General features: G+C 33.4%; 2 protein-coding genes across 22 annotated transcripts in view; both read left to right on the top strand.

Moving 5' to 3' along the window:
- The first annotated feature begins 32 nt into the window (after nucleotides 1-32).
- On the top strand, nucleotides 33-10,452 carry LOC130968448 (vacuolar protein-sorting-associated protein 33 homolog). Of its 7 annotated transcripts, none has more exons than XM_057893724.1 (26): nucleotides 33-603; nucleotides 1,476-1,574; nucleotides 2,518-2,667; nucleotides 2,766-2,948; nucleotides 3,017-3,056; nucleotides 3,179-3,259; nucleotides 3,449-3,643; nucleotides 3,725-3,835; nucleotides 4,001-4,066; nucleotides 4,258-4,365; nucleotides 4,537-4,581; nucleotides 4,663-4,719; nucleotides 5,089-5,183; nucleotides 5,364-5,415; nucleotides 5,586-5,642; nucleotides 5,965-6,027; nucleotides 6,115-6,221; nucleotides 6,396-6,518; nucleotides 6,688-6,769; nucleotides 6,891-6,961; nucleotides 7,740-7,820; nucleotides 8,232-8,289; nucleotides 8,482-8,543; nucleotides 8,935-9,028; nucleotides 9,381-9,465; nucleotides 9,550-9,804. In XM_057893724.1, exons 4-26 carry the CDS (start codon nucleotides 2,896-2,898, stop codon nucleotides 9,555-9,557), a joined length of 1,794 nt encoding a protein of 597 aa, XP_057749707.1. In that variant the 5' UTR covers nucleotides 33-603; nucleotides 1,476-1,574; nucleotides 2,518-2,667; nucleotides 2,766-2,895; the 3' UTR covers nucleotides 9,558-9,804. The 7 variants fall into 7 exon arrangements, with proteins under 7 accessions (XP_057749707.1, XP_057749708.1, XP_057749711.1 ...); XM_057893725.1 differs by having other exon boundaries at nucleotides 2,518-2,637; XM_057893728.1 differs by having other exon boundaries at nucleotides 1,482-1,574.
- Nucleotides 10,453-12,234: 1,782 nt separating this feature from the next.
- The window catches only part of LOC130968168 (uncharacterized), a 35,623-nt gene continuing 20,946 nt past the window's right edge, over nucleotides 12,235-26,911 (top strand). For 2 of the 15 annotated variants that reach the window (XM_057893283.1, XM_057893285.1), the window contains exons 1-10: nucleotides 12,235-12,984; nucleotides 13,096-13,234; nucleotides 15,332-15,433; nucleotides 15,571-15,621; nucleotides 15,832-15,861; nucleotides 16,436-16,599; nucleotides 17,843-17,879; nucleotides 18,335-18,407; nucleotides 18,610-18,699; nucleotides 19,360-19,428. In XM_057893283.1, the coding sequence (XP_057749266.1) occupies nucleotides 15,583-15,621; nucleotides 15,832-15,861; nucleotides 16,436-16,599; nucleotides 17,843-17,879; nucleotides 18,335-18,407; nucleotides 18,610-18,699; nucleotides 19,360-19,428 (502 nt within the window). In that variant the 5' untranslated portion in view covers nucleotides 12,235-12,984; nucleotides 13,096-13,234; nucleotides 15,332-15,433; nucleotides 15,571-15,582. Of the gene's footprint in view, nucleotides 12,985-13,095; nucleotides 13,235-15,331; nucleotides 15,434-15,570; nucleotides 15,622-15,831; nucleotides 15,862-16,435; nucleotides 16,600-17,032; nucleotides 17,176-17,842; nucleotides 17,880-18,334; nucleotides 18,550-18,609; nucleotides 18,700-19,359; nucleotides 22,341-23,247; nucleotides 25,875-26,911 lie in introns of those variants that run through there. The other 13 variants (XM_057893281.1, XM_057893280.1, XM_057893282.1 and 10 more) reach the window with 13 other exon arrangements.

Consider the following 26,911-nt stretch of genomic DNA (forward strand, 5'->3'; position numbering starts at 1 on the left):
CTGCGTTTCGCTGTGCAGGATGGCAACCCTAAGTTCCCTAACCCCCTTCCTTCTAGTCTCCAGCCTCCACAACGCGAAGCAGCAGTCCAGAGTCCAGATTCTCTCAACCTCATCGAAGCCGCTGGCGCATGTCCGTCCAGCCACCGCCACCGTCCCAACTTCGAGCTTCGAAGGCAACGGCGCAACGTTCGTCCAGCCACCGCCGTTTGAGCTTCGAAAATCGAAGCCACCGTCGCCGGTCTCACCTCTTGCCTCCGTCGTGCAGTCACTTCCCGCCGATGGCAGCTCTATTCCACACGACCACGTCGGCCACCTTCCCCGAATCAAGAATCATTCGTGCATCGTGCACCCCCATTAGCCTCTTCTGAAGAAAATCAAAGAGAACCCTAGCCCTAGGATCCTTGCCGCCGCCGTCCCCAGGTTCTCGGCGCCTCCACTTCTTCTTCTTCTCGCTGTTCGGAACCCAGGTAGCTTGGTTCGTCATCCCCATCTTCCCTGTCTTCTCTGTTCGTGGCTTGGAGCAGCTCGCCGTTGGGTCGCCGCTTGCTGTCGCCTTGCCTATTGTCGTCGTCTCGTCGGTTTCCATCCGTGTCTCCGTCGAAGGTTAGTGATGGATCTGTTTAATTTTGCTTCTGGTCACCGATGGCTCTGTTAGTCTGTTTAATTTTGCTTCGCATTCGCTCCTTCCTTTTAATTTTGCCATTGCCATGGTTAGTGGTTACTGATGAGTGATGAGTGATGGCTCTGTTTAATTTTGCTTCTGGTTACTGATGGGTCTGTTTAATTTTGCTTCGATCGGCTCCTTCCTTTTAATTTTGTTCTGTTTACTGATGAGTGATGGCTCTGTTTAATTTCTGAATGCTTGGTTCTTCTTGTTCTTTTTAATTTCTGGAATTTTTGTTCAAATTTTTGTGTAATGTTTTATAAAGTTGCTGCTTTGTAATTATTGGTTGCTGGGTGCAGGTTTAGAGTCATCACTGTTTTGGAATGTTTATGTACTAATGTTTATTGCTATTTTGTCATTGTTGGTTGCTGGTTGCTAGTTGGAGGTTTAGTGTGATTATTGGTTAATATTTTGTAATGTTTGTTGCTGAATGCTGATTGTTGAGTTCAGATATGGTCTTGTTGCTGAATGCTGTTTGTGCTGAATGCTAAATGTTTGTTGCTGAATGCTGTTACTATTTTTAATTTCGTGAATAATTTATTAATTTTATTGTTCTTAACTTCTGTTCTTGTTAAAAAAATTTGCAATTGGTGATCTTTTGATTTATTGTATGTCTCATGTTTTTAATTTCACTTTGCTTCTAGGCTTTGAAATCAGGTTATGATAACTGTGATGCAATTATTTAGTTGGATAACTGATGTAATTATTGAGTTCTAAGAGATTGAGTTTTTCTATTCTATTATTAGTAAGACATGGATAGCTTAGTATTTTCTATTTCTTTCCCTTACTTCTGAAGTTCATTGTTTCAAAGGTTCAGTATTGGCTTCAACTTTCAAATAGGAATTGGGAGCTGGTGAAGATAATAACATCTTCTGGAACTGAGTCTGTTGTTTCACTGCCTGATAGAAAAGTAAGATATGATCTAGAATTACCACAGTACACAGTGATGTTTGTTCTATCTAGCTGGACTCACTGAGACAACTGAAAAATATTCTTTTAATTTAACCTTGTTAATCATATCTTGTAAAATTCAGACAAAAGCAGGGCCTATTTTGGTTGCCATAAATCCCTTCAAGAAAGTTTCTTTGTATGGTAATGATTATATTGAAGCCTACAAGCGTAAGAATTAAAAGGGCCTGTTTTGTTTTACTTTTTGACTTAGCTACATTAAGGCAATATTCTCTGTCTTTAACTTGTGCACTGCAATTCAATTCAACTATTTTTAATGAAAGTATAATTATGTTAATTGCCAATATATTTGCTGTAAGTATTTGAGTATTTTGATGATTAATTACATTTAGTTGGTGATATGTTATATAGGGTTTTAAATTTGAAAGATACCTTAGGATGTTTATTTATAATTTATTTATTATTTTATTAAGGAACGGTTTTTTCGGTTGAACCACGGTTAGACCGGTTGGACCAGTAAACCAGTGAACCAGTGACTAAAACGATTCGATGACCGGTTCGGTTTTCAGAACCTTGGTTTCAAGTGATAACAACACTCGAGAGCATTATATTTATGCATGTTTTTTTTTATTGTTGGAATCAGCCACTTTCTGAGGTAGTTATTAAGGGAGAGGGCATTTATTCAGTTTCATTATGATTCATTTTGTGTTCATTTTTGAGATATTTGTTTGGTTGAATCAGACATTTTTGTGAATATGATAAACACATGATTTGGTATGTGTATAAAGTATAAACTTTTTTTCGATTTCTTACGGTACATACAATTAAATATCTAAATGACTTATTGCTTGAGTTTTATAGTTTATTTTCTAATGATTTATTAGAATGTTGTTAGTTTATAATATAATGATAACGCGTATTCTATTCTAAAACGGTTTTTTCAGTTGAACCACCGGTTAGACCGGTTGAACCAATAAACCAGTGAACCAGTAACTAAAACGGTTTGATGACCGGTCCGATTTTCAGAACCTTGGTGTGGACCATGTTAAAATCAGAAAACTCAGGTCTAAAAACACATAAATTAAAGTTGAAGGGTATACATTTTTTTTTAATTTTTTTTTCTGTACTCCATGTTATGGGTTGAGTTGGCGGAAGTAAGTAGCTTTGGTGAAGTTGTTACATTTTATTACAGGATTCTCAGTTCAGGCTAAAGTAGCTTAGTGTTGAGTAGCGTTATCAGTGATTGATCTGCGGGTGTACGTTAGCGTAAGATGCGCTTCGATTGAAACTCTCTTTGAACCGCTAATTTCATTCCAATTACAATGGCTCAGATTCCCAACCTGGACAATGCCCCCATCAATCTCATTTCAATCAGGTATACCTCTTTTAAAAGTATTATTTGATAACAATTCTAAATTTTTAATTTATATGGTTATATTTCAGGGAACAATCCCAAAAGGAGCTCATCAACATCCTCAAGAACGTAATTGTTTCTCAATTCCCACCAATTTGTTTGTCCTTTTTTGGTTTTGAGTGCAATTCGTTGTGATGGCACTCAAAAATCAAACTGACTTTGTAAATTGCTTGTGGTCGTTCTTGTTTTAGATTCGAGGGAAGAAGTGTTTGGTTATCGATCCGAAGCTAGGGGACTCTCTCTCTCTCATCATACAGACATCGTTACTCAAGGTAATCAAATTTTCTGTCTTTTGCTTCTATTCAATTTTTACACGGAACATATTTATTGTATTAGATTTCAGAAAAATCATTCTTGCCCATGGAAGATAGTTGGAATTTTTTTATAAGTAGTAGTTTGTTGTTTAGATGATTGGATAGTTTTATTGTATACTGAGAGGTTGTGTTGAACTGGTGAAATAGGAGCATGGAGTTGAATTACGGCATCTTTCAGCTGACCACATTCAAACTGACTGCACCAAAGTGGTCTACCTCGTGCGATCTCAGCCTAATTTGATGCGACATATATGTTCTAATATTCACCATGACGAATCGAAAGGACTACAAAGAGAATATCATGTTTATTTTGTTCCCCGCCGCACTGTTGTTTGTGAGAAAGTGTGTTTTCCCTTAACTTGAGTATTTTGTACTAGTATACTTGTCCTACCATACAAAATAATTATATTTTCTTGTGAACAGGTTCTTGAGGAAGAGAAATTACATAACATGGTTACAATCGGGGAGTATCCCTTGTATATTGTACCAATGGATGAGGATGTACTATCATTTGAGCTTGACCTTGCTTACGAAGTATGTTGTTGGATATTACCATTTCTGCTCTTCCTGATATATTTATTGAGTTAATTTGGTATTGTTGTCCCTATGAGTTATAATTTATCATCTTTGAAATTGTCTTCCATTTAATATTTGCTTTGAACAATTACTTATCCTTGTTTGCCTTCTCATCTATGGTAGGAGTGCCAAGTTGATGGTGATACAAGCTCGCTTTGGCATATCGCAAAAGCAATTCACAAACTTGAGGTTGTAGTTTTGAATACATAATGTTGTCAAATTTGTTAGCAGGGAAGTTTTGGACTCAGAACAATTATCATCAAACTGATAGGAGATAATCAAATACAAATAGAATTCCCTTTTTGATATAATATCATCGATCTGCTTGTCCTCTTTCTTAAAATTGTTTCGTTGTTGTGTTTTATTATTTTATTTTGCAGTTCTCTTTTGGAGTGATACCAAATCTGAGGGCAAAAGGAAAAGCATCTGTGCGTGTTGCAGACATCCTTAACCGAATGCAGGCTGAGGAACCAGTCAACTCATCTGACGTAATCATGCTCTACTCTGTTTTTTTCCCTTTCTTTCTTCAAGATAACTGGCAACAGTAAAACAGCCAAAAGATACCCCATAAAGAATAAAACTCATACACACAGTGAGAGTTTTCAAAGCTTATTTAAATACGCCGTACAGTCCTCTGATTGTTTGATATTTGTATATAGATGGTTATGCCAGAGATAAACACACTAATCCTTTTAGATAGAGAGGTATGTCCTTCCGTTCCATTTACTGGATACAATTGACATCCTCAAAACTTATCACTGAAATTGGGTGCACAATGAATGCAGGTGGATATGGTTACTCCTTTGTGTTCTCAATTAACATATGAAGGATTACTTGATGAGGCAAGTTAATGCAGAAGCAGCCTACATATTTATGAAAGGATACATATTGCATAGTATATTTTATTGCTTGTTATTTGATGATCGGTCTTTTCTCCTAAGAGTATGAGAATATCTCCTAATCAAGTTTGGTCTGCTTAGTATATTCCTTCCCTTCATTTCTTTCTGAATTTTAATATTGTAAGTATGAATACCAAAACTTTCCAATACCTGCTTTAGTTATTTGGATAAGTAGTTTTGGAGCGTTATGTAGCCTTCATGGCTTATTCTGGTGCCATGATTTTGTTTTCAGAAATATATAATTTCAGCATATGGAAAGAGTTGAAACGTGGCTTTACCTTTTTTCTATCTTATTGCATTTGTATACTGCAGTTTTTGAATATCAAGAATGGTTCTATAGAGCTTGATGCGTCTATTATGGGACTTCAGCAAGAGGGGAAAAAAACTAAAGTTCCACTTAATTCAACGTAGGTTACTTTTCTGACTTCCTCTTTTAGTTTCTACCTTCTATTAATGATGCAATGTTGATGGATGTTAACTCTCTTATCTATGAGGTTTGAGATGCTTTACTTGCATCATACCTGTTATCTTTTATTTACGATTTGCTCTTTATATATCTTGAAATTTGCTTTCCTGTCCTGTGTTAGTGACAAGCTCTTCAAGGAGATACGGGATCTCAACTTTGAAGTTGTTGTCCAGGTTAATTTTATATTTATCTTGACTAATTTCTCTCTCTCTCTCACTCTCTCTCTCTCTCTCTCTCTCACACACACACACACACACACAGAGGAGTGAAAAGGTTATTTAGATAGACCATCTATGGTTCCCTTGTAGTTCTAGTTTCTTAGTTGTTGTCTGCAGTATTGCAGATTTTGCGTCAAAAAGCTACATCCATGAAGCAAGACTACACTGAGATGACGACTACTGTAAGTTGATGTCCTATACTTGGATGCTGCTTTTCCAATTAATTTTGCAAGAAAACAAAAACTGTTTCAAAACCAAATTTTTATGTGAAATTATTTATCGAATCTGACTGGAATCCTATTGCATACTTTACCTTGGAGATCAAATCCTTCAAGCTGTCCCAGTTGTATGCATGCTCATTATTGCAACCTAAGAATAATAAAATAGTTAACTGCATATGTTCAAGTATTTAAACTTTGAGAAGCCTAAACATGTTTTTTTAACTATTTATATTAAGATGGATCGCCAAAGGCATTCTAATATATTGCTTTCCATAATATCCAGTCACAATCAGTTTCCGAGTTGAAGGACTTCGTGAAAAAGCTGAACTCATTGCCAGAAATCACTGTAAGAACTTGTTCATTTTGACATTGACTTCATTAACTAGATTCTTAGAGTTATCAAAACATAATATGCTTGAAATTATTTTTCCAGAGACACATAAATCTCGCTCAGCATCTGACAACATTCACATCAAAGCCTTCATTTCTGGGGCAGCTTGATATGGAACATACAATTGTTGAGTCTCAGAGTTATGACATGTGAGTTGATGTTGCATGCAGACGTCCTTAAAGTATTTGGATGGCATTTTATTGTCAATTAATCTGGTCAATGTTTGGAGTTTGCTAACTGGTGATGCATTGTGCTTTAGAGATTTCTGCTTGTACATAGCTTATGTTTTTAAGATGTGAAACTTTAGTTGCTAATTTATGCAGATGCTTTGACTATATTGAAGAGTTGATCCACAAGCAGGAGCCTTTGACGACGGTCCTGCGCCTTCTAATCCTATTTTCCGTTACTAATTCTGGGTTGCCAAAGAAGCATTTTGACTACTTAAGGCAAGCTTGAATGACCATGGATCTTTTCTTCTTTTACTTTCCTTTTCTTACTCTACAGAAACTAGGTTACTTGTAATATTTCTCCATTCTTGCTTGTCTGCATTATACCAAGAAATCTTATTTTGTGGTACTCATTGTTGTCCCATATGTTTGTAACTTCCATTTTTAGGAGAGAACTACTACATAGCTATGGATTTGAGCACATAACAACCCTAAATAATTTAGAGAAAGCTGGGCTCTTTAAAAAGCAGGTATCATGAACTAGTTGTTTACTTGCAAGCTCAAATGGGTCTCTGGGTTTTTTTAATTTTTTTTTATTATATTTGTGGACATATTTTTAACTAATGCTTATTTTGCATTTGATCCTCTTAGGAGTCAAGGAGCAATTGGCTTACCATAAAACGTGCTCTGCAGCTTGTGGTTGAAGACACTGATACAGCCAAGTAATTTTCTTCTAGATAATGTGATGCTTGGACACCTTTATTGTGTTTTTCCAATTTTGATTAGGAGGTTGATGCATGTTAGTGTAAAAGTGCTAGAAGCATTTTGACTCTTGCAACAATTGTCCCAGAAGTAATTGTCTTGCAAGTTGTTTTGACTATACAATAACTACCCCTCAAGTCATGCATATAATGAGATGTGGTTTTGATTGGCAATGCAAAACATTTGACACCAATAGTATTTCAAAATTAATCTCTTTTGTTTAAGTTATACAGCCACAGATTAGAAAGTTATGGATTCTTCTTTAGAAATGTGTTAATGAGTATGTATACAACACAACTAAAATAATTTCTTTTCGCGGTGGGATTTGGGGTAGGGCGGTTGTTAGACATTATGAAATGGTAATAAATACAGAAATAAGCATCTCACTATCACTTCATTAAAGGTTAATTGTTGCAACATTGATGTTTCCAGAGTACGTGCTCTTTATTTAATTTAATTATTATTTATTTATTTATTACTACTTATTTTTAATTGCTCATCTTTTGTGGCTGCACCACAAGTATTCCTCTGTTATATTCACTTCTCAGTAGCAATTACTGATGGTGTTAATGTTTCAATTTGTCTTAGTGTATATAGTACATGGTATTTCTTGCAAAATCTTTCATGGGATTCATTTACATCATCATTACTTTATTAATAAAATGCTGTTTTGCAATTATCTACTTGTTGCACTCTTGTATCCCTACTAATTTTTAAGTGATTTCCCTCCCGTTACAGCCCCAATGATATCTCTTATGTCTTCTCTGGATATGCACCACTTAGCATTCGTCTGATCCAGCATGCCATTCGATCTGGATGGTAAGTTTGAAATTTCAATACTAAAGGCCCTCTTCATAGCTATTATTGAGCATGGAAATTAATTATTTATCTAACATGATCATATATAAAATTTAAAGACAAAAGTTTATAGAGCTGCAAGTTTCATTTATAAGCAAGGTTCCAATGATGTTATTGTTATTATTAGTACATACTACTTTATAGTTGTGCTCTCTGTTGAGTTCCAATATTGTTCAGTTTCTTAACTTATTTCAAATTGGAAGACTATATTGTATTATTATAAATAGCAATTTCCATGCTAATCAAATTATCTTAGCCTTTAGTTCCAAATTTTCATTTAAACACAATACATTTATTCAAAAAGATAATTTGATTGTGAGCTTAGTTTTAAAGCAACTCATGCAATATTAAATGTGATAATTGGTCTCTCAGGCGTCCTGTTGAAGAAATTTTGAAGCTGCTACCTGGACCTCACCTGGAAACAAAGAGGGTTAGTACTTATTAACTTTTCTAAATCATAATATCGGTGCATGCTATAATTGGCCAGCTGAAAATCTTATAACTGTTCCAGCAATATTTCACTTATCCTGTTCATATTAGTCACATCACTTGTATACTCCACTTACCTTAACCTCTCTTTCTATTTATACTTAAAGTTTGGCTTGCTTGGTTGCTTTTACAGGGTGCATTCTCAAATAGCCCATCATTTGACTCTTTATCAGGGGTTTCAACCGGCATAGCCAAGTATGGGTTTACATCAATCTCCATAAATGCAATGCTTGTGCATTGATTTGACACTGCTAAAACATTTAGCAATAATAATATAACTAATAAGGTTCAGATGGATCCTATCTTTTATTCATCCACAATTTATTATTTGTTAAGGGTATCACTTAGCAGCAGAGGTGAGCTTTACTACCTGGGAAAATAAACCCTAAATGCAAGAAAGAATTCAATCGCTTTTCTGCCATTTCCTTTGTTTTTAGTTTACTGAAAGAGATAGCAGTTGGAACTTGGTGGTTCACATTTGAAATAGGAGTTTCAGAAATTGCAAAAGATTTTAGTCTTAAAGGAAGAAGTTTTATAACTTCTTTGATAACGTTTTTTTTCCCTTCTGACCCGTTACATATTTCAGAGTACCTGATGGGAGGCGTGCCCTGGTGCTTGTTGTCTTTGTTGGAGGTGTTACCTTTGCAGAGATTTCTGCTCTTCGGTTTCTCTGTTCTCAGGTGTGGCAATCGTTTTTTTTTTCCAATTGCTTTTAACATGCTAACCAATACATTCTTCCTACTATTTAGATCCTGGTTTTGTAAATTTGGCTATTGATCCATAATGTAGCAGGTGAATGGACGTATTTGCTTAGTAAATTTGTGGCTTATCATGTCTTATCTTTTTGATGATGTGTACTAGAGGCATTATCTTTCTAGAATGGTGTATAGTGTGTCACATTAGGTGTGAATCTCTTCTTGTCATGAAATCGCTTGTTTCAAAAGGTTAAACTATTAGGTAGAGATACATAAATCGTCGCATCCAACACTTCTATTTGGTTCCTAAATCAAATTTATAATGTTGATTTTGCAGGAAGGCATGGCATATGATTTAATCATCGCAACGACAAAAATAGTCAATGGACAAACCTTGGTTGAGACATTTATGGAGAAGCTAGGTTGATCAATCATTGCAGTTCTTTTTTTTTTTTCATTTTTTTAACTTTTATTTTTTATAAACTAAATTGTCTTTCCCGGCTTAGGGGGGTGAGATTATGTTTGATGATGCCAAATGAAAGCTATATGCAGCCTAATCGAGTTCTTCTAGAGTGATGCTTAACCAATGTTTATTGATGTTGTAAAATAAGTGAGGCCTGGAATATGAGAGTTGTTTTTATTTAGTTCTACTATCGTATATTTGCCTACTCTTATCTGGTTCTTTAATAGAATCTTGGTGCCTCTTCCATGGCTTAAGATTTCTAGAGATAGTAAAGTGTGATGAATTGTTAATTTAACTACATTTGAGAAGGAACCTTAATTTGTATTCAAAAAAGTTAAAAAAAGAGACCCTACCATTAGCAATGATTACAAGATTTTAATCCGAAGTTCGTTAATGAATTGGAGTCCACCTTTGGTGGCTGGCTTTACTTGCAGTTACACTTTCTGCTTTCTAGGTTATCATTTAACATTTCCAAAACACTCCTTTCGTGATGTTTAATCATTTTCGTTCCATCATTTGCCACGCTATTGTGGTACCTACAACGTGAAAGTGTCATGGTATATCTTTATAGTAAACATCTTAGTTTAAACATTCGTAATGATATATTTTGTACTCGCTTGTCAAAATATTTGTCTAAAGAACTAAAAAATACAGAAAATAAAAAACTGGTATTTTAAAATAACTATTTATTCCGAATAATTAGATTCACTCATGTAATTTTAATCATTATCAAATTTATTTATTACTTTTCTTATATGTTTTTAGTTGGTCATTTTTAAACAAATAGTCGAATACAGTAATTTGCAAATATTCAAGAATCATCATTTAATAGATATAAACGTGATTTTGAATTTAGAAATCTTGTACAATCGTCACATAACATCTTTTATAGCTAATTTTACAACATTTCTCTTTACAGAAAACTAGAAAAGTACAACCACAACATAATACAAAGTTCCTGCATATTTTGCATGCTCAACTCTATCAGCAATGCAACAGAAATCAAAGTGAAGGAAAAACAATGGAGAATAAAACACCATTATACCAGGTGGACATGGTTTACAATACAATATCATCTAAACATCTATAAGCTAAATAATGAAGTTACATTGTTATTAAGCTAAGAACTTTGCACATTCTGATCCCCTTCAACCCGCTGTAAGACTTCTAATATGCTTCTACACAATAGTTTAGTATTTTTGGAAAATGTTGGATTTAAATATTTTTTTTGAAAAAAATAAACTAATTCCCTCTATTTCAAATTGAAGTTGTTCTAAATTGTTGTACTATTTTTTCTAATGATGTTCATATTGAAACTGTTTGATTCAAAATTTCTTCCTAATCTTTGAATTAACCCGCTTTATGCTACATTTTGTTGCATATATATATATATTCTTGTTGTTTGGTAATCTCACGTATTCCTTTAAATCCTTGCGAAATACCACCTTTGTCCAACTGTGAACTTGAGTATTCTTCCAATTTCTCGTATAAACCTTTCGTGCCGTTTGTCTTTCTCTTCTCATGTTTCGTATTCCTTATATGCGCTAGTTCTTAGGGACACGATTTGTGTGTACGGAAAGTGAATATGGTCAATCTATGAAGTTATAAGGAGTTGTGGAGTTTTGAGGCAATAAGAGGAAGTGATCATGCTTTAAGAGTTCTAAATGAACATTGTGCCTATTTAATTTAGATTTTGAAATTTGGTTTGCATCAAATTACTTTTATCAACTTTTGCATCATCTAATATATTTTCTTCTATGTTTATGTGATATGATTTTCTTGGAACCTTTAAAATATTCAAAAAGGGATGTGAATATCTTTTCTTCAACTTATATCAATTTTCGAGGGTAAAAATTTTTGTAAGTTGAATAGAATGTAACATCTCGCATTTTTGAAAATATAATTATAAATAAATTGTGATTTTATTTTATTAAGTTTAAAACTTTATAATTTTAGAAATTATTTTATTAGAAATAACTAAATAGATTCGCAGATAACTTTATTTTGAATCAATTAATATTCTTAAGTAATTTTATTATATTGGAATATTTTGTATAATTTTAGTAATTGAAAAATAAGGAAGGATTGTATGATTTAATTTAAGTAACTTTTATCATGAAAAAGTTACGATTTATTTTATTAATTTGATATCTTATCTTATAAATTAATTAATTAAGGGTAATTAAATTAGTTTTATTAATATTTGGAGTTATGTTAATTAATACTCTTGTGTAATTTTATAATTGTTATTTCATATAATTTGAAATTAAGATTTAGTAATGAAAGCAATATATAACTTAATTTAAGAAATTTTTATTATGGATAAATTATAGTTTATTTTATTAGTTTGAGCTCTTAGAGATTAACTTATTAGGAATGATTAAATTGATTTTTATAAATACTTTAAGTTTAAGTAAGTTAATATTTATGTACAATTTTTATTATAATTAGATATTTTGTAAATTAAAATTAAAGTTTCGGTAATAGAAAAATAATAAAAAGTTATATCATTTAATTTGAATCATTAAATATTGAGTTTAAACTACATTTTATAAAAATGTGAATAATATGCTTATTTTTTTTAATTTAAATTAAAAATAATTAATTCAATTTAGCAAAATATTGATAAATAATATTCTTAAATATTTTTAAGAAAGTATATTTGGTTTTAAAATTATTCTACTCTTTAATTTTATCAAAATATCTATTCATAACTATTCATATTCTTTTATAAAATTTTAATTTCTAACCCTAATTCCCAAAATTAACTCAGAACCCTAATTTCCCCAGTTCCTAACCCTAACAGCCGCAGCCTCACCCTCCTTCATAACAAATGCATACAAATTGAAGAAAGGGGGAAACAGGGAGAAAGAGGGAAGAGAAGGGAGACGGCGCTGGCTGGGGCCTCGCCGCCGTCACCGTCGCTGTCAAGCGTGAAGGGTGGAGAGGAGAGAGCTTGCATCAAAGAGAGAAGAGATGCTGTCTGCCGTCACCGTCGCCGCCCTGGAGCTCGCCGTCGAGCTGCTTCACGGCGCCGTCCCGTCCATGGACCCACAAGCTTGCGTTACTGCCAATCCGTTCACAAGCCGTTGTCGATGGGACATAATCGCGAAGAGAGAGAGACACACGAAGAGAAGCCCACGACCAGCCTTGTCGCCGTCAGCGCCGCGGGTTGCCGTCGCCATCCTCGCGAGCTGCCACCGCATCGCCGTTACTGAGCTGCAGCACCGCCGTTGTCGCACTCTGCTGCTGCCGCGTCTCGCCAAGCCGCCGCTGGAGGAGGAAGGCCCGCCAGTTTTGTTTCTGCTTATGGGTTTTGGAATCTGAGAAAACGCCACTGCTGTTTTTGTTTGTTGGGTTCAAGATCATTGCTGCCACTGGAATCACGAACCGGAAAGGAGAGGAGGCCGTTTTCTGTTGTCGCTGGTGCTGCCATAGGACGGTTGAAGCCATTGCTGATTATGATTTTGTTATCCGGGTATCTTTTCCTTAGGATTGATCCATTTACTTGTTTTGTTTTGTTACTGCTATGGTAGCCATGTTCTGATTTTAATTCTATTTTGGTCCTTGCTTTGTCTTGAATCCCTAGGGCTGAAAATTGCTTTTGATTCCTACTCAATTTAAATCCTCTATTTTACTGCAACCATGGTCAAAGTTGCGAAGGCTGGTATTGTTGCCGTTCTGGTTGTGTGAGAGTTACCGCTGCTGCCCTGACACTAAAAGAGAAGGTATTTGTTACGTTAAAGTATGCGATTGCGACATCGAGGTAGGGGGTTTAAAACGATATTAATTTAAGAATGCCTACAAGGTTTATTGAATAACTGCAAATAGATTTAATAGCTGTGATTAATTGGTTGATTATGTGAATATTGAATTGTGGCTGAAATTGTGATTGGAATGGTTGAGATTGTGATTTGGAATTGTTGATTGGTGATATTGATTGATTATGTAGATTGGGAATTGTTTGATGACTTATTGTTCAGAATTACTGAATTTTAATGGGTTATGTTGGATTTGTTGCTGTTGAGCTGATATTTGGTATATTGTAATGATAATGAGCTTGGTTGGTGGTTGATTTGGAATTGGTTTTGAGGGGTATTGAAGGGTTGGGTTTTGAATACTAAATGGTTTGCTGAAAATCAGGTTCTCTTGAAAATAAACGGCAACTTTGAAAGTGAATCAGTGACTGAAATGATAAGAATTTAAGTGTTAAGTAAATTATATTAAGTGTAATTGTGAAAACTCAATTTTGAAGGTTTCGTATCAACTAGAGAATTAGTTATGATTTTTCAAAGTTGAATTCTAAAATCTGATTTTCTGCGTAATTTCTATACCGAGTCAGCAACTTTGAAAAACTACAACTAATTCTGTGATTATCGGAATTGCGTGGGGCCAAGTCCGGATTAAGCTTGGGAATATAGGGAGCTAGACTGCTGAATTTGAGACTTTTTCATTAAGTTTATGATTTATGGTGAATTTTTGAATTATGGATGTCAAATCTGGTTTTTCTGCAGAACGTTTAACACAGCAGCAACTTGTTTCCTCTATTAGAAATTCTCGAGTTTGCATTTTTAAATGGAACCAATTTTAAATGAAGCTCTGGTTCTAACACTTTAATTTCATAAAAATTTAGAATTGTTAGAGTTGTGGTTTTAAAGATTTGGATTTTTAAAGTAAGATGTATTATGCAGTAAAAATCAGATTTTGTTTTCTAAGTCGGTAACTTTGAGACTTTATAATTTTTAATTCTGGAATGATATTGAGATGCAACCAATTGGAGGTGAAAGTTGAGTATGTTTAGTATAGTTTAAATGTTCAACTATTAAACTCAAATTTGAAGACTCTTGCAGGGTTCTGATTGAAAGGCTTTCATACACCTCAAGTTGTAGTTTAAGAAATTTGTTAATTAATCTGGTGTAAGAGGGATGAATGACTAGCTTCTGGTTCTTTTAATGCTCTGTTGTTACAGCTCCTTTCAGTCCTTAACTGCTTTGTTACATTCTAGCTTTCAGTCCTTTTATGCGAGCATTTGTTTTGGAGCTTCTGTTCACTATTTTTTTGTATTTTTTTAAGTGCTTCTATTACTTTATGGTTTTTGTTACAAATTGATGCTGAAAGCTTGCAAAGAATTTGGCCTAATTTTACTATATTCAAGTATTGTTTGTTAGGTTGGATCAGATAATTAGTGATATTCTGGATTCTATTTTCTCAAATAATATTCTGACTTTATTTACAAAATGCAAATTTAAATTTGGCTTTATTAACAAACTTACAGTGGTTTCTTTTTATTTGGTCAATTTAGACTTCAACTCTAAATCTGATAACTTATTCTTCATTCATATGTGTCTATATTTTGGGTTGTTGTCTATGCTGCTATGAGCTTAAATTTAGATCTTTCTTTGTGGTTTCTAATTGAAATGATTGGTTGTACTCTTGGTCTAATATAAGATAAGGTTATCAACACTCATAGGTAGGAAGCTTATTGGGAGGCTCCTCAAAATCTTTTCTTACCATGGTACACTCTAACCCCGACAACAATATAAGAAAACAGAGGAAAAAAGAATTCGTACCCCTTTTATTTTTTCCCCACCTTTCTTAACATGTGTCCTATTATGTTGTCTAAGTTGTGTGTTCTTACTGTTGGTATAAGTATTTTGATATTATCCCTTAAGAGTTATTACATATCTTGGAGATTTGCTAAGTTTAGATTTATATATTTGATCATTCCTCCAGTATATCAAGTGACTTTTGCAAATAAGTTGAGCTTATCTTTTATCATACAATCCTAATCTTACCATAACTTAATCTATTATTGTGTTTTGCAGTTGCTCTATGTTCCAAATCCTGCTGTTCTTGACATTCCTGTTTGTGCATTGGGGGGTGGATATTGGAATTATATATTATTATACAGATTGCCTAAAGACTAGGTAATACCATTATGAAAACAAGTTTGTTAGGTACACATAAAGATTTTTTATGCCTTTGAATGATTAATTTAAATTTTTAATTTAGTCAAAAGAAAAATACCGCAAAAGCATTATGTTATTCTTTTGCATGTTGTCAGATAGGTATATCCATGATGAGGAAGGAAGATGAGAACGATGAGTCTATAAAAGTAATTCGTTTCCGTTGCTGTTTCCATATATTTTTTTTAACTCAAAACAAATAAACAAAGGCCATGCTTTTATATCAGCTGGATTTGATTTTAAGAAAAGGATTTAGGTTTGGAAATATTTGAAACTTTTTGTGGTCAATTATTTGAGCTGGAACCAACATATGGACTTAAGAAATTTATGTTTAAAGGTTTTGTTCTGATTTTTTGCAGGAATCTTCATCTCTTAGAAAAATACCAGCGGTATCTTTTGGCCGTGAAATTCAACTTCCTGCACATAGTAAAAGAAATTCAAAAAATATAGTCATACTGAATAAGCATACAAATTAGAAGTTTTTAACAATTATTTGAATGGTTTCTACTCATTGCAATATTGTGCAGTTAGTTGGAGATAATTTCTTGATGTTTAATGCAAAACGCATTGAGAGAGTAATACTAGAGTATGCATGTAACGCTCTTTTTTAAATGGACTTTGATGGGGTTCCTTTGTTTAGTTCAAAATTGTTCTCACTTTTTCTTCATAAAATTAATCATATTTCGTTAATAAAGATGTTTGGATATCCAGAGTTTGAAAAAAGTTGCTTCTTTATGCAATACATTAGAAGATAGAGTTTACAAGTTTTTTACCCATATTAAAACACTGTTGCATGAGCTATTTTTGATAAATTAATTTTTTTTAATTGCTATTTTGTTATTTTTTTTATTGCTGTTCTTCCTCTGACATGGATTTCTATAGTATTTTACTTATGCATTTGTTTTTGTCAATCTTTAAACGTGCATAAATTTAATTTAATTGTTACGATAATTATAAATACAGAGCAAAGTCCAAAAACAGCCAATTAGACAGAACCCAGAAGTTACTCTTTGCTGTGATGTAGGCTGTAAGATTGTAGGAAGAAGTGAAGAACCCAATGTCTACATAAGCAATGAACAAACCACTGCGGCTGCAACGCTTTCCTTCATTCAAACTTCAATTTCATGGTAATAGCTACTACCTCTGTTGATAAGTTCATTTTTTAATTGATTTTTTGCTGCTTTTTCTTTTTGTTCTTCCATTGCCATTAAAAATCACGACATAGAAGCGCAAGTATGAACTTACTGTTTTGTTAAATTTACATATAATCTTTGATGCAATTTCTGATTCTGCTGTAAGTTTGTGACTTAAAAAAATATATATTAAAAGGAGATTAGAACATGAAATTAAGAAAGAAAACAAAGCTCAACAGATTGACCTTTGTTGTTTTTTTTCTTTTCTTTATTTTCCATTGACCTGATTTTTATCAAGTCTATATAAAGACTTGAGATACATGCAGTTCCAGTCTTATAATAGTGATAATTGCTATGGTGACCAAAGTACATATCGTAATATTCACTTCTAAAGCTCATACATTTTATATACCCCATTGTAATGTAGATCAACCAAGTTGGAATTGTTACAGAGATCATTGAGGTGGTGAAGTAGGCAAAGGAAGTACATTGGGGAGTGGTAACTTTTCATAGATTTGGGAAAACTATAGACTCTTTCATTGTTGCCAATGGAATTAAGTAAATCAGACAGTTAGTATGATCTTCTATAAAATAATTCTTTTGTCTTAATATGTTTATATGTTATGACTTCGTTCAAGTAAATTTTATTGAGAAAAAAGTCTACTATATTTGTAAATTGGTTTCTTGAAACTTATCTTATTACTCTTTAAAGGAATTGCATCTACCGTAGAATATTAATATTTGTTTCTCAGTATCTATTAATTGGACAAAAATGCTTATGTTTTTATGAATTTTTTTAGACTTTATATTTGATGGGTTGGTAGTGATTTGAGTAAGGTGTATGCAATTCTCACCAAAGCCTTTACTAGATTTTAACATTCTTTTAAGTCTAATGCATTTTCTTTTGATTAAAATCTCAATTGCTGAGATTTTTCTATCATTCAATAAACCTGAAAAATTTATATTCCATAATTTAAAAGAATTGATAAGAACTAGATGAACATGGAGCAGTTTACTTTTTGTTTGCGGCTTAATCATATGATGCTTTCATGAGATGGTTTCATTGTGATTTTAGAGTTTGTATATTGAAAACTTTTAATTAATATGCATGCTCAGGAGAAATCACTTGAACTGTTGTCGGCATCTTAGGTCTCTCACATACTCTAATTAATTAGTTACTTCAATTGTATCTACTATATCATCATTGATCTTAATTACTTTCTTTTGTCTTGCTTAGGAAACATAATTTCTGCCTTCCTGTTCTTGTCCCCAGTGTAAGTTTGATATATTTTGCCTTCATTCTTAACTATCTCTTTTTATGGGGCCATATTTTTGTCATTTTTATTTGCATCTAATCTTCCTAGAGTAAAAAGGAAACAAGTGTCTTAATTAGGATGATGCAAAACACTAATTTAGTATTGCTTGTGCTGTTTTATCATTGGGTTTTAAGGTTTAACGGGTTTCATTGATATTTAATTTGATTGCATGGTAATTAGCTAATTTTTGGTACTTAATTACTTTGGTTAGATAAAGATAACTCTCTAATTATTTAAGATTAATTATTAATTTAAGATAAAAATATTCATTTTTCTTTCGTGTTATTTCGATCTGTTTTTGCTTCCCTGGTTGAAGTGTGAAAAATTGTGTCTTGATTTTCGCCTGGATTGTTGCAAGTTGCTATGATATTCCTTCCCTTTTTATGATGGATTTTCTCTATTTTGTGTTTCAGAGAGATCCAAAATCCTGTGAATCACGTAATCCAATGTGCTCGAAGCCTACACCAGCCTTCAAAAAGTCGCAAAGTAACCCTTCCTTACCTATTTCCTTCATTTCTTTATTCTAATTTTTATCTCATTGAAAGGAGCTGGTTTGTTTCTTATAAAACTATTTGGTGCTCTTGTGAGGTCCATGTTGAGTTTGCAGGTATCATTAACATTTTATTTCATCCCCCCCCCCCCCCCCCCCCCCCCCCCCGCGCGAAAAAAAAAAAATATTTGGACACAGGAGTTGAGAGGCAAATTTGGTCTTGTTGCCTTTTTTTTTGCTTCTTCAATTGTGCAGCAGTTTTTGGGTTCAGAGATAAAATACTTTTGGGTAAGTTAAGTAAGACCACTACTTGTTTATTTTTTATATGAATTATTCTTTTGTTTTCTTTTGTGTGGGTTTATAAATTTTACCTTTTTATGATATGTGAAAGTTTATATGTGTGTAAAAATAAGTTAATGTATTTATAGGGTGCAATTGTATTCACTGGTTTATTGTTTTTTTTTTTCTGGTTTTCTGATTTTATGGTATTTTATCTTCTTGATTATTTACTTTCTAAATACATATTTTGTTTACCTCTCTTATGAAATAAAATTAGTAAGAAACTTATGGTTATTTGTTTCTCTCTTTTATTTATTTCTTTTTTCCTTGTCTGAATATTTTTTCCCTTCTGTTTTCTTGGGTGTTGAACTAAATAATTAATAAGTGTTGCTGTTCTGTCATTTTTTTTCACCATTTGCTTCAGATTGGAGCTATTTATCTCTCTATATCTAACTGTTGAATTATGCCTTTTTATGCATTCAATTTCGAAATACTATTGTTTTAAAACAGTGGAAAATTCTTTAAAAATCTGTATGGTGTAATTTCAACCGCTGGGTTCCTTTATTTTATTCTGTTGTTTCTCTAATCTTTTGGTTTTTATCTTCTTGGATACTTATTTTATCAATGTATATTTTGTTTCCCTCTATTCTGACGTGTTATGAGTGATAGGCGTGATGGATGACGATTTGCTTTTGATGGTCCGCTCTGGTTTTGCAGTGGCGGCGGTGCCAGTGCTGGGTATGACTCTTCATTCATATTACTCTGTTTTTTGTTATTTTTCATTTTATTTTTCACCTCTGTGCCTTATTATTTATATATAGGCGTGCATCACGATTTTTATTTGGAATCTGTTTAAAATACTTTCTCACTTTTTAGGAGGTCTTGGTTTTTCTCTTTTTTTTTGTGATTATTATGCTGAAAGTATGCCATTTAAATATTTTCTTTGATTTAGAGAATGTATCTATTCCTGCTGTGAAGAAAACAAAAGAAGTTTACTGAATGAGAAAAATAGTAGGTTTATATTAAGAATTGTTGGATATTAAGTTTGTTTTTCTAATTTCCTTTTGTTGTCACACAAAGGGTACCAGATTGAAACCTTTCTTTTTATATGTCATCATATGTTGTTACTAGGATTTAGAATGTTGATTTATATAATTGGTTGATAGATATTTAGCATTGCATAAGGGATCAATTCATGTTACTACTTTGTATTGTAATTATGTCAATGTACTCGATGTACTCATTTGTACTCATTAAACACCATAAAACGGTACATGGTATTCTTACTGAGTGTGCTAATATAAGTTATGTTACGTATTTATCACATGCCATTACCAAATAGGCAAAAGATGAAATTTATGGGGAGAAGGTAAGGTACATTATTTAGTTGTTCGAATAAATAAATTCTGTTATGTGTTTATCACATGCCATTTAGTTGTTCGAATTGTGTAGTACTTATTTAGTCACATGACATGCTTTCAAATTAAAGACAATTCCTAACCAAAATACATACCATGAATGCCTTTAAGCTAGGGATGTTATTGCAATTGAGTTAAAATTACTGAAATTTTATTTTGTTCGTTTTGATTTTTCATTTGTTTTTTCGAGGTTATTTGTGGAGCTGAAAATACTAAAATATCTCCAATTACATAACGAGTTTCTAAATTTTTTAATTTTATATTCTTTCCATTCCAAGATCTCAAATGTCTTTTTGTTCTTTGTTCTCAGTCTTGGTGTATTATTTGGAGTTTTTTTTTTTTCGTCTTCTTTATTTCTTTATTTAATTATACCTAATTCTATGTGAATGATTTCTTTATACCAAGCATCTTCATTGTATTGTTATCTGTCTCAAGAGAGCTTTTCGTTTCATTTTCTTCTTATACTATGCATCTTTCATTTGGTTCTGTGGAAAATGTTTGATTTATGAAATGTTTATTTTGCTTGAGTTTAGAGATTTTGGCTTTATTTTTTATATGTTCCACTTTTGTTCTCAGTTCAAGATTGAATTCCTAATCTAAATATATAGATTATATATCAATTTTGTGATAGGGGTATTATTGATATTTTAATTTTCTTAGACCATATTAGTAAAATTAAATTTGATTTTCTAAGATATTCTTAGGAAGGCAATACGGATACACTTCATGTTTATTTTATGCTTGCTTTATTATTATATTTCAATTTATGCCACAAACTAATGATTATAAACTTATAAAATTATTTGTTAATTACGACGACTATATTTTTCATTTTTTATGTTTATTTAATATTTTGTAGTTTTTTAAATTGAATTAATTAATTTTTGAAACACATGATTAGGTATATGTTAAATATTATTTTGGCATAATTATACCAAAAAAATGATAATTCAAATTTTTAATTGGTATGCCTATAAAAAAATAATCTTAATAGTTAATTAGTTAAAAAAAAACTACATAGTTACTTTTATTTTTATATTACAATAAATGTATTTATTTGTTTATAAATTTAGTTAAAATTTTTCTTAAAAGTTGTCAATTCAAAAAGATAGTAAAAAATACAAATTAATGTTAAATTATTTAAAGACAGGTATTTTTTTAATTTTACAGGAGAACATATGACATATGAAAATAATCTAGATACATAACTAAAATGCGTTACTAATATTTTAGTTTCTATTTACAATAAAAGTCTGCTTCAAGTCAACTGCATTATTAACTTTAAGTCATGCCTCTTTTAAGAAAATTATTCAAACGATAATATTTTGGTAAGTGTCAAATTTTATAGTGTTTTTTGTTAAAAATAATATAATTAAGATATTGTTTATTTTTTTTAAGTCAATATATATTACCCGTATTTTTTAATAAAATAACAATAATATTTTTTATAAACATAATCAAATAAAAGAATTTAGTAAATAGAGATCTTCCAACCGTGCATGGCACGGGTCTTCTGCCAGTAATATATTATTTATACTTAGTTTAGTACTTTTGGAAAATGTTGGATTTAAATATTTTTTTTTGAAAAAGATAAATTAATTCCCTCTATTTTAAATTGAAGTTGTTCCAAATTGTTGTACTATTTTTCCTAATGATGTTCATATTGAAACTGTTTGATTCAAAATTTCTTCTTAATCTTTGAATTAACCCGCATTATGCTACATTTTGTTGCATATATATATAGTTGTTCGGTAATCTCACGTATTCCTTCAAATCCTTGCGAAATATCATCTTTGTCCAACTGTGAACTTGAGTATTCCAATTTCTTGCATAAACCTTTCGTGCCGTCTGTCTTTCTCTTCTCATGTTTTGTATTCCTTATATGCGCTAGTTCTTAGGGACACGATTTGTGCGTACGGAAAGTGAATATGGTCAATCTATGAAGTTATAAGGAGTTGTGGAGTTTTGAGGCAATAATAGGAAGTGATCATGCTTTATTAAGAGTTCTAAACGAACATTGTGCCTATTTAATTTTAGATTTTGAAATTTAGTTTGTATCAAATTACTTTTATCAATTTTTGCATCATCTAATATATTTTCTTCTATGTTTATGTGATATGATTTTCTTGGAACATTTAAAATATTCAAAAAGGGATGTGAATATAAATCTTTTCTTCTACTTATATCAATTTTTGAGGGCGAAAATTTTTGTAAGTTGGATAGAATGTAACATTCCGCATTTTTGAAAATATAATTATAAATAAATTGTGATTTTATTTTATTAAGTTTAAAACTTTATAATTTTAGAAATTATTTTATTAGAAATAACTAAATAGATTTGGAGATAATTTTATTTTGAATCAATTAATATTCTTAAGTAATTTTATTATATTGGAATATTTTGTATAATTTTAGTAATTGAAAAATAAGGAAGGATTGTATGATTTAATTTAAGTAGCTTTTATCATGAAAAAGTTATGATTTATTTTATTAATTTGATATCTTATCTTATAAATTAATTAATTAAGGGTAATTAAATTAGTTTTATTAATATTTGATGTTATGTTAATTAATACTCTTGTGTAATTTTATAATTGTTATTTCATATAATTTGAAATTAAGATTTAGTAATGGAAGCAATATATAACTTAATTTAAGAAATTTCTATTATGGATAAATTATGGTTTATTTTATTAGTTTGAGCTCTTAGAGATTAACTTATTAGGAATGATTAAATTGATTTTTATAAATATTTTAAATTTAAGTAAGTTAATATTTATGTACAATTTTTATTATAATTAGATATTTTGTAGATTAAAATTAAAGTTTTGGTAATAGAAAAATAATAAAAAGTTATATCATTTAATTTGAATCATTAAATATTCAGTTTAAACTACATTTTATAAAAATGTGATTAATATGCATTTTTTTTAATTTAAATTAGAAATAATTAATTCAACTTAGCAATATATTGATAAATAATGTTTTTAAATATTTTTAAGAGAGTATATTTGGTTTTAAAATTATTCTACCCTTTAATTTTATCAAAATATCTATTCATATCTATCCATATTCTTTTATAAAATTTTAATTTCTAACCCTAATTCCCAAAATTAACTCAGAACCCTAATTTCCCCAGTTCCTAACCCTAACAGCCGCAGCCTCACCCTCCTTCATAACAAATGCATACAAATTGAAGAAAGGGGGAAACAGGGAGAAAGAGGGAAGAGAAGGGAGACGGCGCTGGCTGGGGCCTCACCGCCGTCACCGTCGCTGTCAAGCGTGAAGGGTGGAGAGGAGAGAGCTTGCATCCAAGAGAGAAGAGATGCTGTCTGCCGTCACCGTCGCCGCCCTGGAGCTTGCCGTCGAGCTGCTTCACGGCGCCGTCCCGTCCATGGACCCACAAGCTTGCGTTACTGCCGATCCGTTCACAAGCCGTCGTCGATGGGACAGAATCGCGAAGAGAGAGAGACACACGAAGAGAAGCCCACGACCAGCCTTGTCGCCGTCAGCGCCGCGGGTTGCCGTCACCATCCTCGCGAGCTGCCACCGCATCGCCGTTACTGAGCTGCAGCACCGCCGTTGTTGCACTCTGCTGCTGCCGCGTCTCGCCAAGCCGCCGCTGGAGGAGGAAGGCCCGCCAGTTTTGTTTCTGCTTATGGGTTTTGGAATCTGAGAAAACGCCAATGCCGTTGTTGTTTGTTGGGTTCAAGATCATTGCTGCCACTGGAATCACGAATTGGAAAGGAGAGGAGGCCGTTTTCTGTTGTCATTGGTGCTGCCATAGGACGGTTGAAGCCATTGCTGATTATGATTTTGTTATCTGGGTATTGGTCTGATCTTTTCCTTAGGATTGATCCATTTACTTGTTTTGTTTTGTTACTGCTATGGTAGCCATGTTCTGATTTTAATTCTATTTTAGTCCTTGCTTTATCTTGAATCCCTAGGGCTGAAAATTGCTTTTGATTCCTACTCAATTTAAATCCTCTATTTTACTGCAACCATGGTCAAAGTTGCGAAGGCTGGTATTGTTGCCGTTCTGGTTGTGTGAGAGTTACCACTGCTGCCCTGACACTAAAAGAGAAGGTATTTGTTACGTTAAAGTATGCGATTGCGACATTGAGGTAGGGGGTTCAAAACGATTTTAATTTAAGAATGCCTACAAGGTTTATTGAATAACTGCAAGTAGATTTAATAGCTGTGATTAATTGGTTGATTATGTGAATATTGAATTGTGGCTGAAATTGTGATTGGAATGGTTGAGATTGTGATTTGGAATTGTTGATTGGTGATATTGATTGATTATGTAGATTGGGAATTATTTGATGACTTATTGTTCAGAATTACTAAATTTTAATGGGTTATGTTGGATTTGTTGCTGTTGAGATGATATTTGGTATATTGTAATGATAATGAGCTTGCCGTAGAAGAGGCTATTTTGGCTCGCCTTCAGGTGTCCTCCTCGGGATAGGGTCATTTAAAAAACGAGGGTCAACACGACGTATAAAAAAAAAACCTGAAAAAAATTAGGAAAAAAAAATCGGAGGAGTTTGCTGGTGATGAGGCCATTTCGGCTCGCCTTCAGGTGTCCTCCATGGGATAGGGTCATTTAAAGAACGGGTGTCACCACGACGTAAAAAAAAGAAACCTGAAAAAAAAGGGAAAAAAACCGAAAAAAATCAGAGGAGCCTGCCGGAGATGAGGCCATTTCGGCTCGACTTTAGGTGTCCTCCTCGGGATAGGGTCATTTAAAGAACGAGGGTTAGCACGACGTATAAAAAAAAATCGGAAAAAAAACCTGAAAAAAATCAGAGGAGCCTGCCGGAGATGAGGCCATTTCGGCTCGCCTTCAGGTGTCCTCCTCGGGATAGGGTCATTTAAAGAACGAGGGTCAGCACGACGTAAAAAAAAAACCACCGAAAAAAAAAGACGAAAAAAAATGGGAGGAGCCTGCCGGAGATGAGGCCATTATGACTCGCCTTCAGGTTTACTCCTCGGGATAGGGTCATTTAAAGAACGAGGGTCAGCACGACGTAAAAAAAAATGAAAGAAAAACGAAAAAAACAAAATCGGAGGAGCCTGCCGGAGATGAGGCCATTACGGCTCGCCTTCAGGTGTCCTCCTCGAGATAGGGTCATTTAAAGAATAAGGGTCAGCACGATGTAAAAAAAAAAAAGGGGAAAAATCTAAAAAAATGGGAGGAGCCTGCCGGAGATGAGGCCATTACGGCTCGCCATCAGGTGTCCTCCTCGGGATAGTGTTATTTAAAGAACGAGGGTCAACACGACGTAAAAAAAAAAAATCTGAAAAAAAAAACGAAAAAAAAGGTGGAGCCTGCCGGAGATGAGGCCGTTACGGCTCGCCTTCAGGTGTCCTCCTCGGGATAGGGTTATTTAAAGAACGAGGGTCAGCACGACGTTAATAAAAAATCGGGAAAAAATCTAAAAAAATGGGAGGAGCCTGCCGGAGATGAGGCCATTACGGCTCGCCTTCAGATGTCCTCCTCGATATAGGGCCATTTAAAGAAAGAGGGTCAGCACGACGTAAAAAAAAAAAAAACGAAAAAAAACATCGGGAAAAAACACGAAAAAAAATCGGAGGAGCCTTCCGTAGATGAGGCCATTACGGCTCGCCTTCAGGTGTCCTCATCGGGATAGTGTGATTTAAAGAACGAGGGTCAGCACGACATAAAAAAAAATCGGGAAAAAAAAACGAAAAAAATCGGAGGAGCCTGCCGGAGATGAGGCCATTTCGGCTCGACTTTAGGTGTCCTCCTCGGGATAGGGTCATTTAAAGAACGAGGGTCAGCACGACGTAAAAAAAAATCGGGAAAAAAATCGAAAAAATGGGAGGAGCCTGCCGGAGATGAGGCCATTACGGCTCGCCTTCAGGTGTCCTCTTCGAGATAGGGTCATTTAAAGAACGAGGGTGAGCACGACGTAAAAAAAAAATAAAAAAGAAAAAAAAAACATCAGGAAAAAAAAAACGAAAAAAAAATCGGAGCAGCCTTCCGGAGATGAGGCCATTACGGCTCGCCTTCAGGTGTCCTCCTAGGGATAGGGTCATTTAAAGAACGAGGGTCAGCACGACGTAAAAAAAACGGGAAAAAAAACGAAAAAAAAAATTGGAGGATCCTGCCGGAGATGAGGCCATTACGGCTCGCCTTCAAGTGTCCTCCTTGGTATAGGGTCATTTAAAGAACGTGGGTAAGCACGACGTAAAAAAAAAAATCGAGAAAAAAATCGAAAAAAATGGGAGGAGCCTGCCAGAGATGAGGCCATTACGGTTCGCCTTCAGGTGTCCTCCTCGAGATAGGGTCATTTAAAGAACGAGGGTCAGCACGACGTAAAAAAAAAAAAAAAGAAAAAAAAACATCAGGAAAAAAAACGAAAAAAAATCGGAGGTCTTTTCCAGAGATGAGGCCATTACGGCTCACCTTCAGGTGTCCTCCTCGGGATAGTGTCATTTAAAGAACGAGGGTCAGCACGACGAAAAAAAAAATCGGGAAAAAAATCGAAAAAAATGAGAGGAGCCTGCCGGAGATGAGGCCATTACGGCTCGCCTTCAGGTGTCTTCCTCGATATAGGGCCTTTTAAAGAAAGAGGGTCAGCACGACGTAAAAAAAAAAAAAAAAAAAAAAACATCGGGAAGAAAACGGAAAAAAAATCGGAGGAGCCTTCCGTAGATGAGGCCATTACGGCTCGCCTTCAGGTGTCCTCCTCGGGATAGTGTCATTTAAAGAACGAAGGTCAGCACGACGTAAAAAAAAAACCAGGAAAAAAACGAGAAAAAAATCGGAGGAG

The sequence above is a fragment of the Arachis stenosperma genome, chromosome 3, assembly GCF_014773155.1.
Source record: "Arachis stenosperma cultivar V10309 chromosome 3, arast.V10309.gnm1.PFL2, whole genome shotgun sequence".
NCBI lineage: Eukaryota > Viridiplantae > Streptophyta > Magnoliopsida > Fabales > Fabaceae > Arachis > Arachis stenosperma.

Bases quoted from the DNA above. Each gene is read 5' to 3' on its own strand.
- LOC130968448 (XM_057893726.1), top strand. From the start codon at position 2,896: ATGGCTCAGATTCCCAACCTGGACAATGCCCCCATCAATCTCATTTCA. The intron at 3,644-3,724 runs GTGTGTTTTCCC...TCTTGTGAACAG, and splicing joins GCACTGTTGTTTGTGAGAAA to GTTCTTGAGGAAGAGAAATT. The intron at 4,067-4,257 runs GTTGTAGTTTTG...TTTATTTTGCAG, and splicing joins AAGCAATTCACAAACTTGAG to TTCTCTTTTGGAGTGATACC.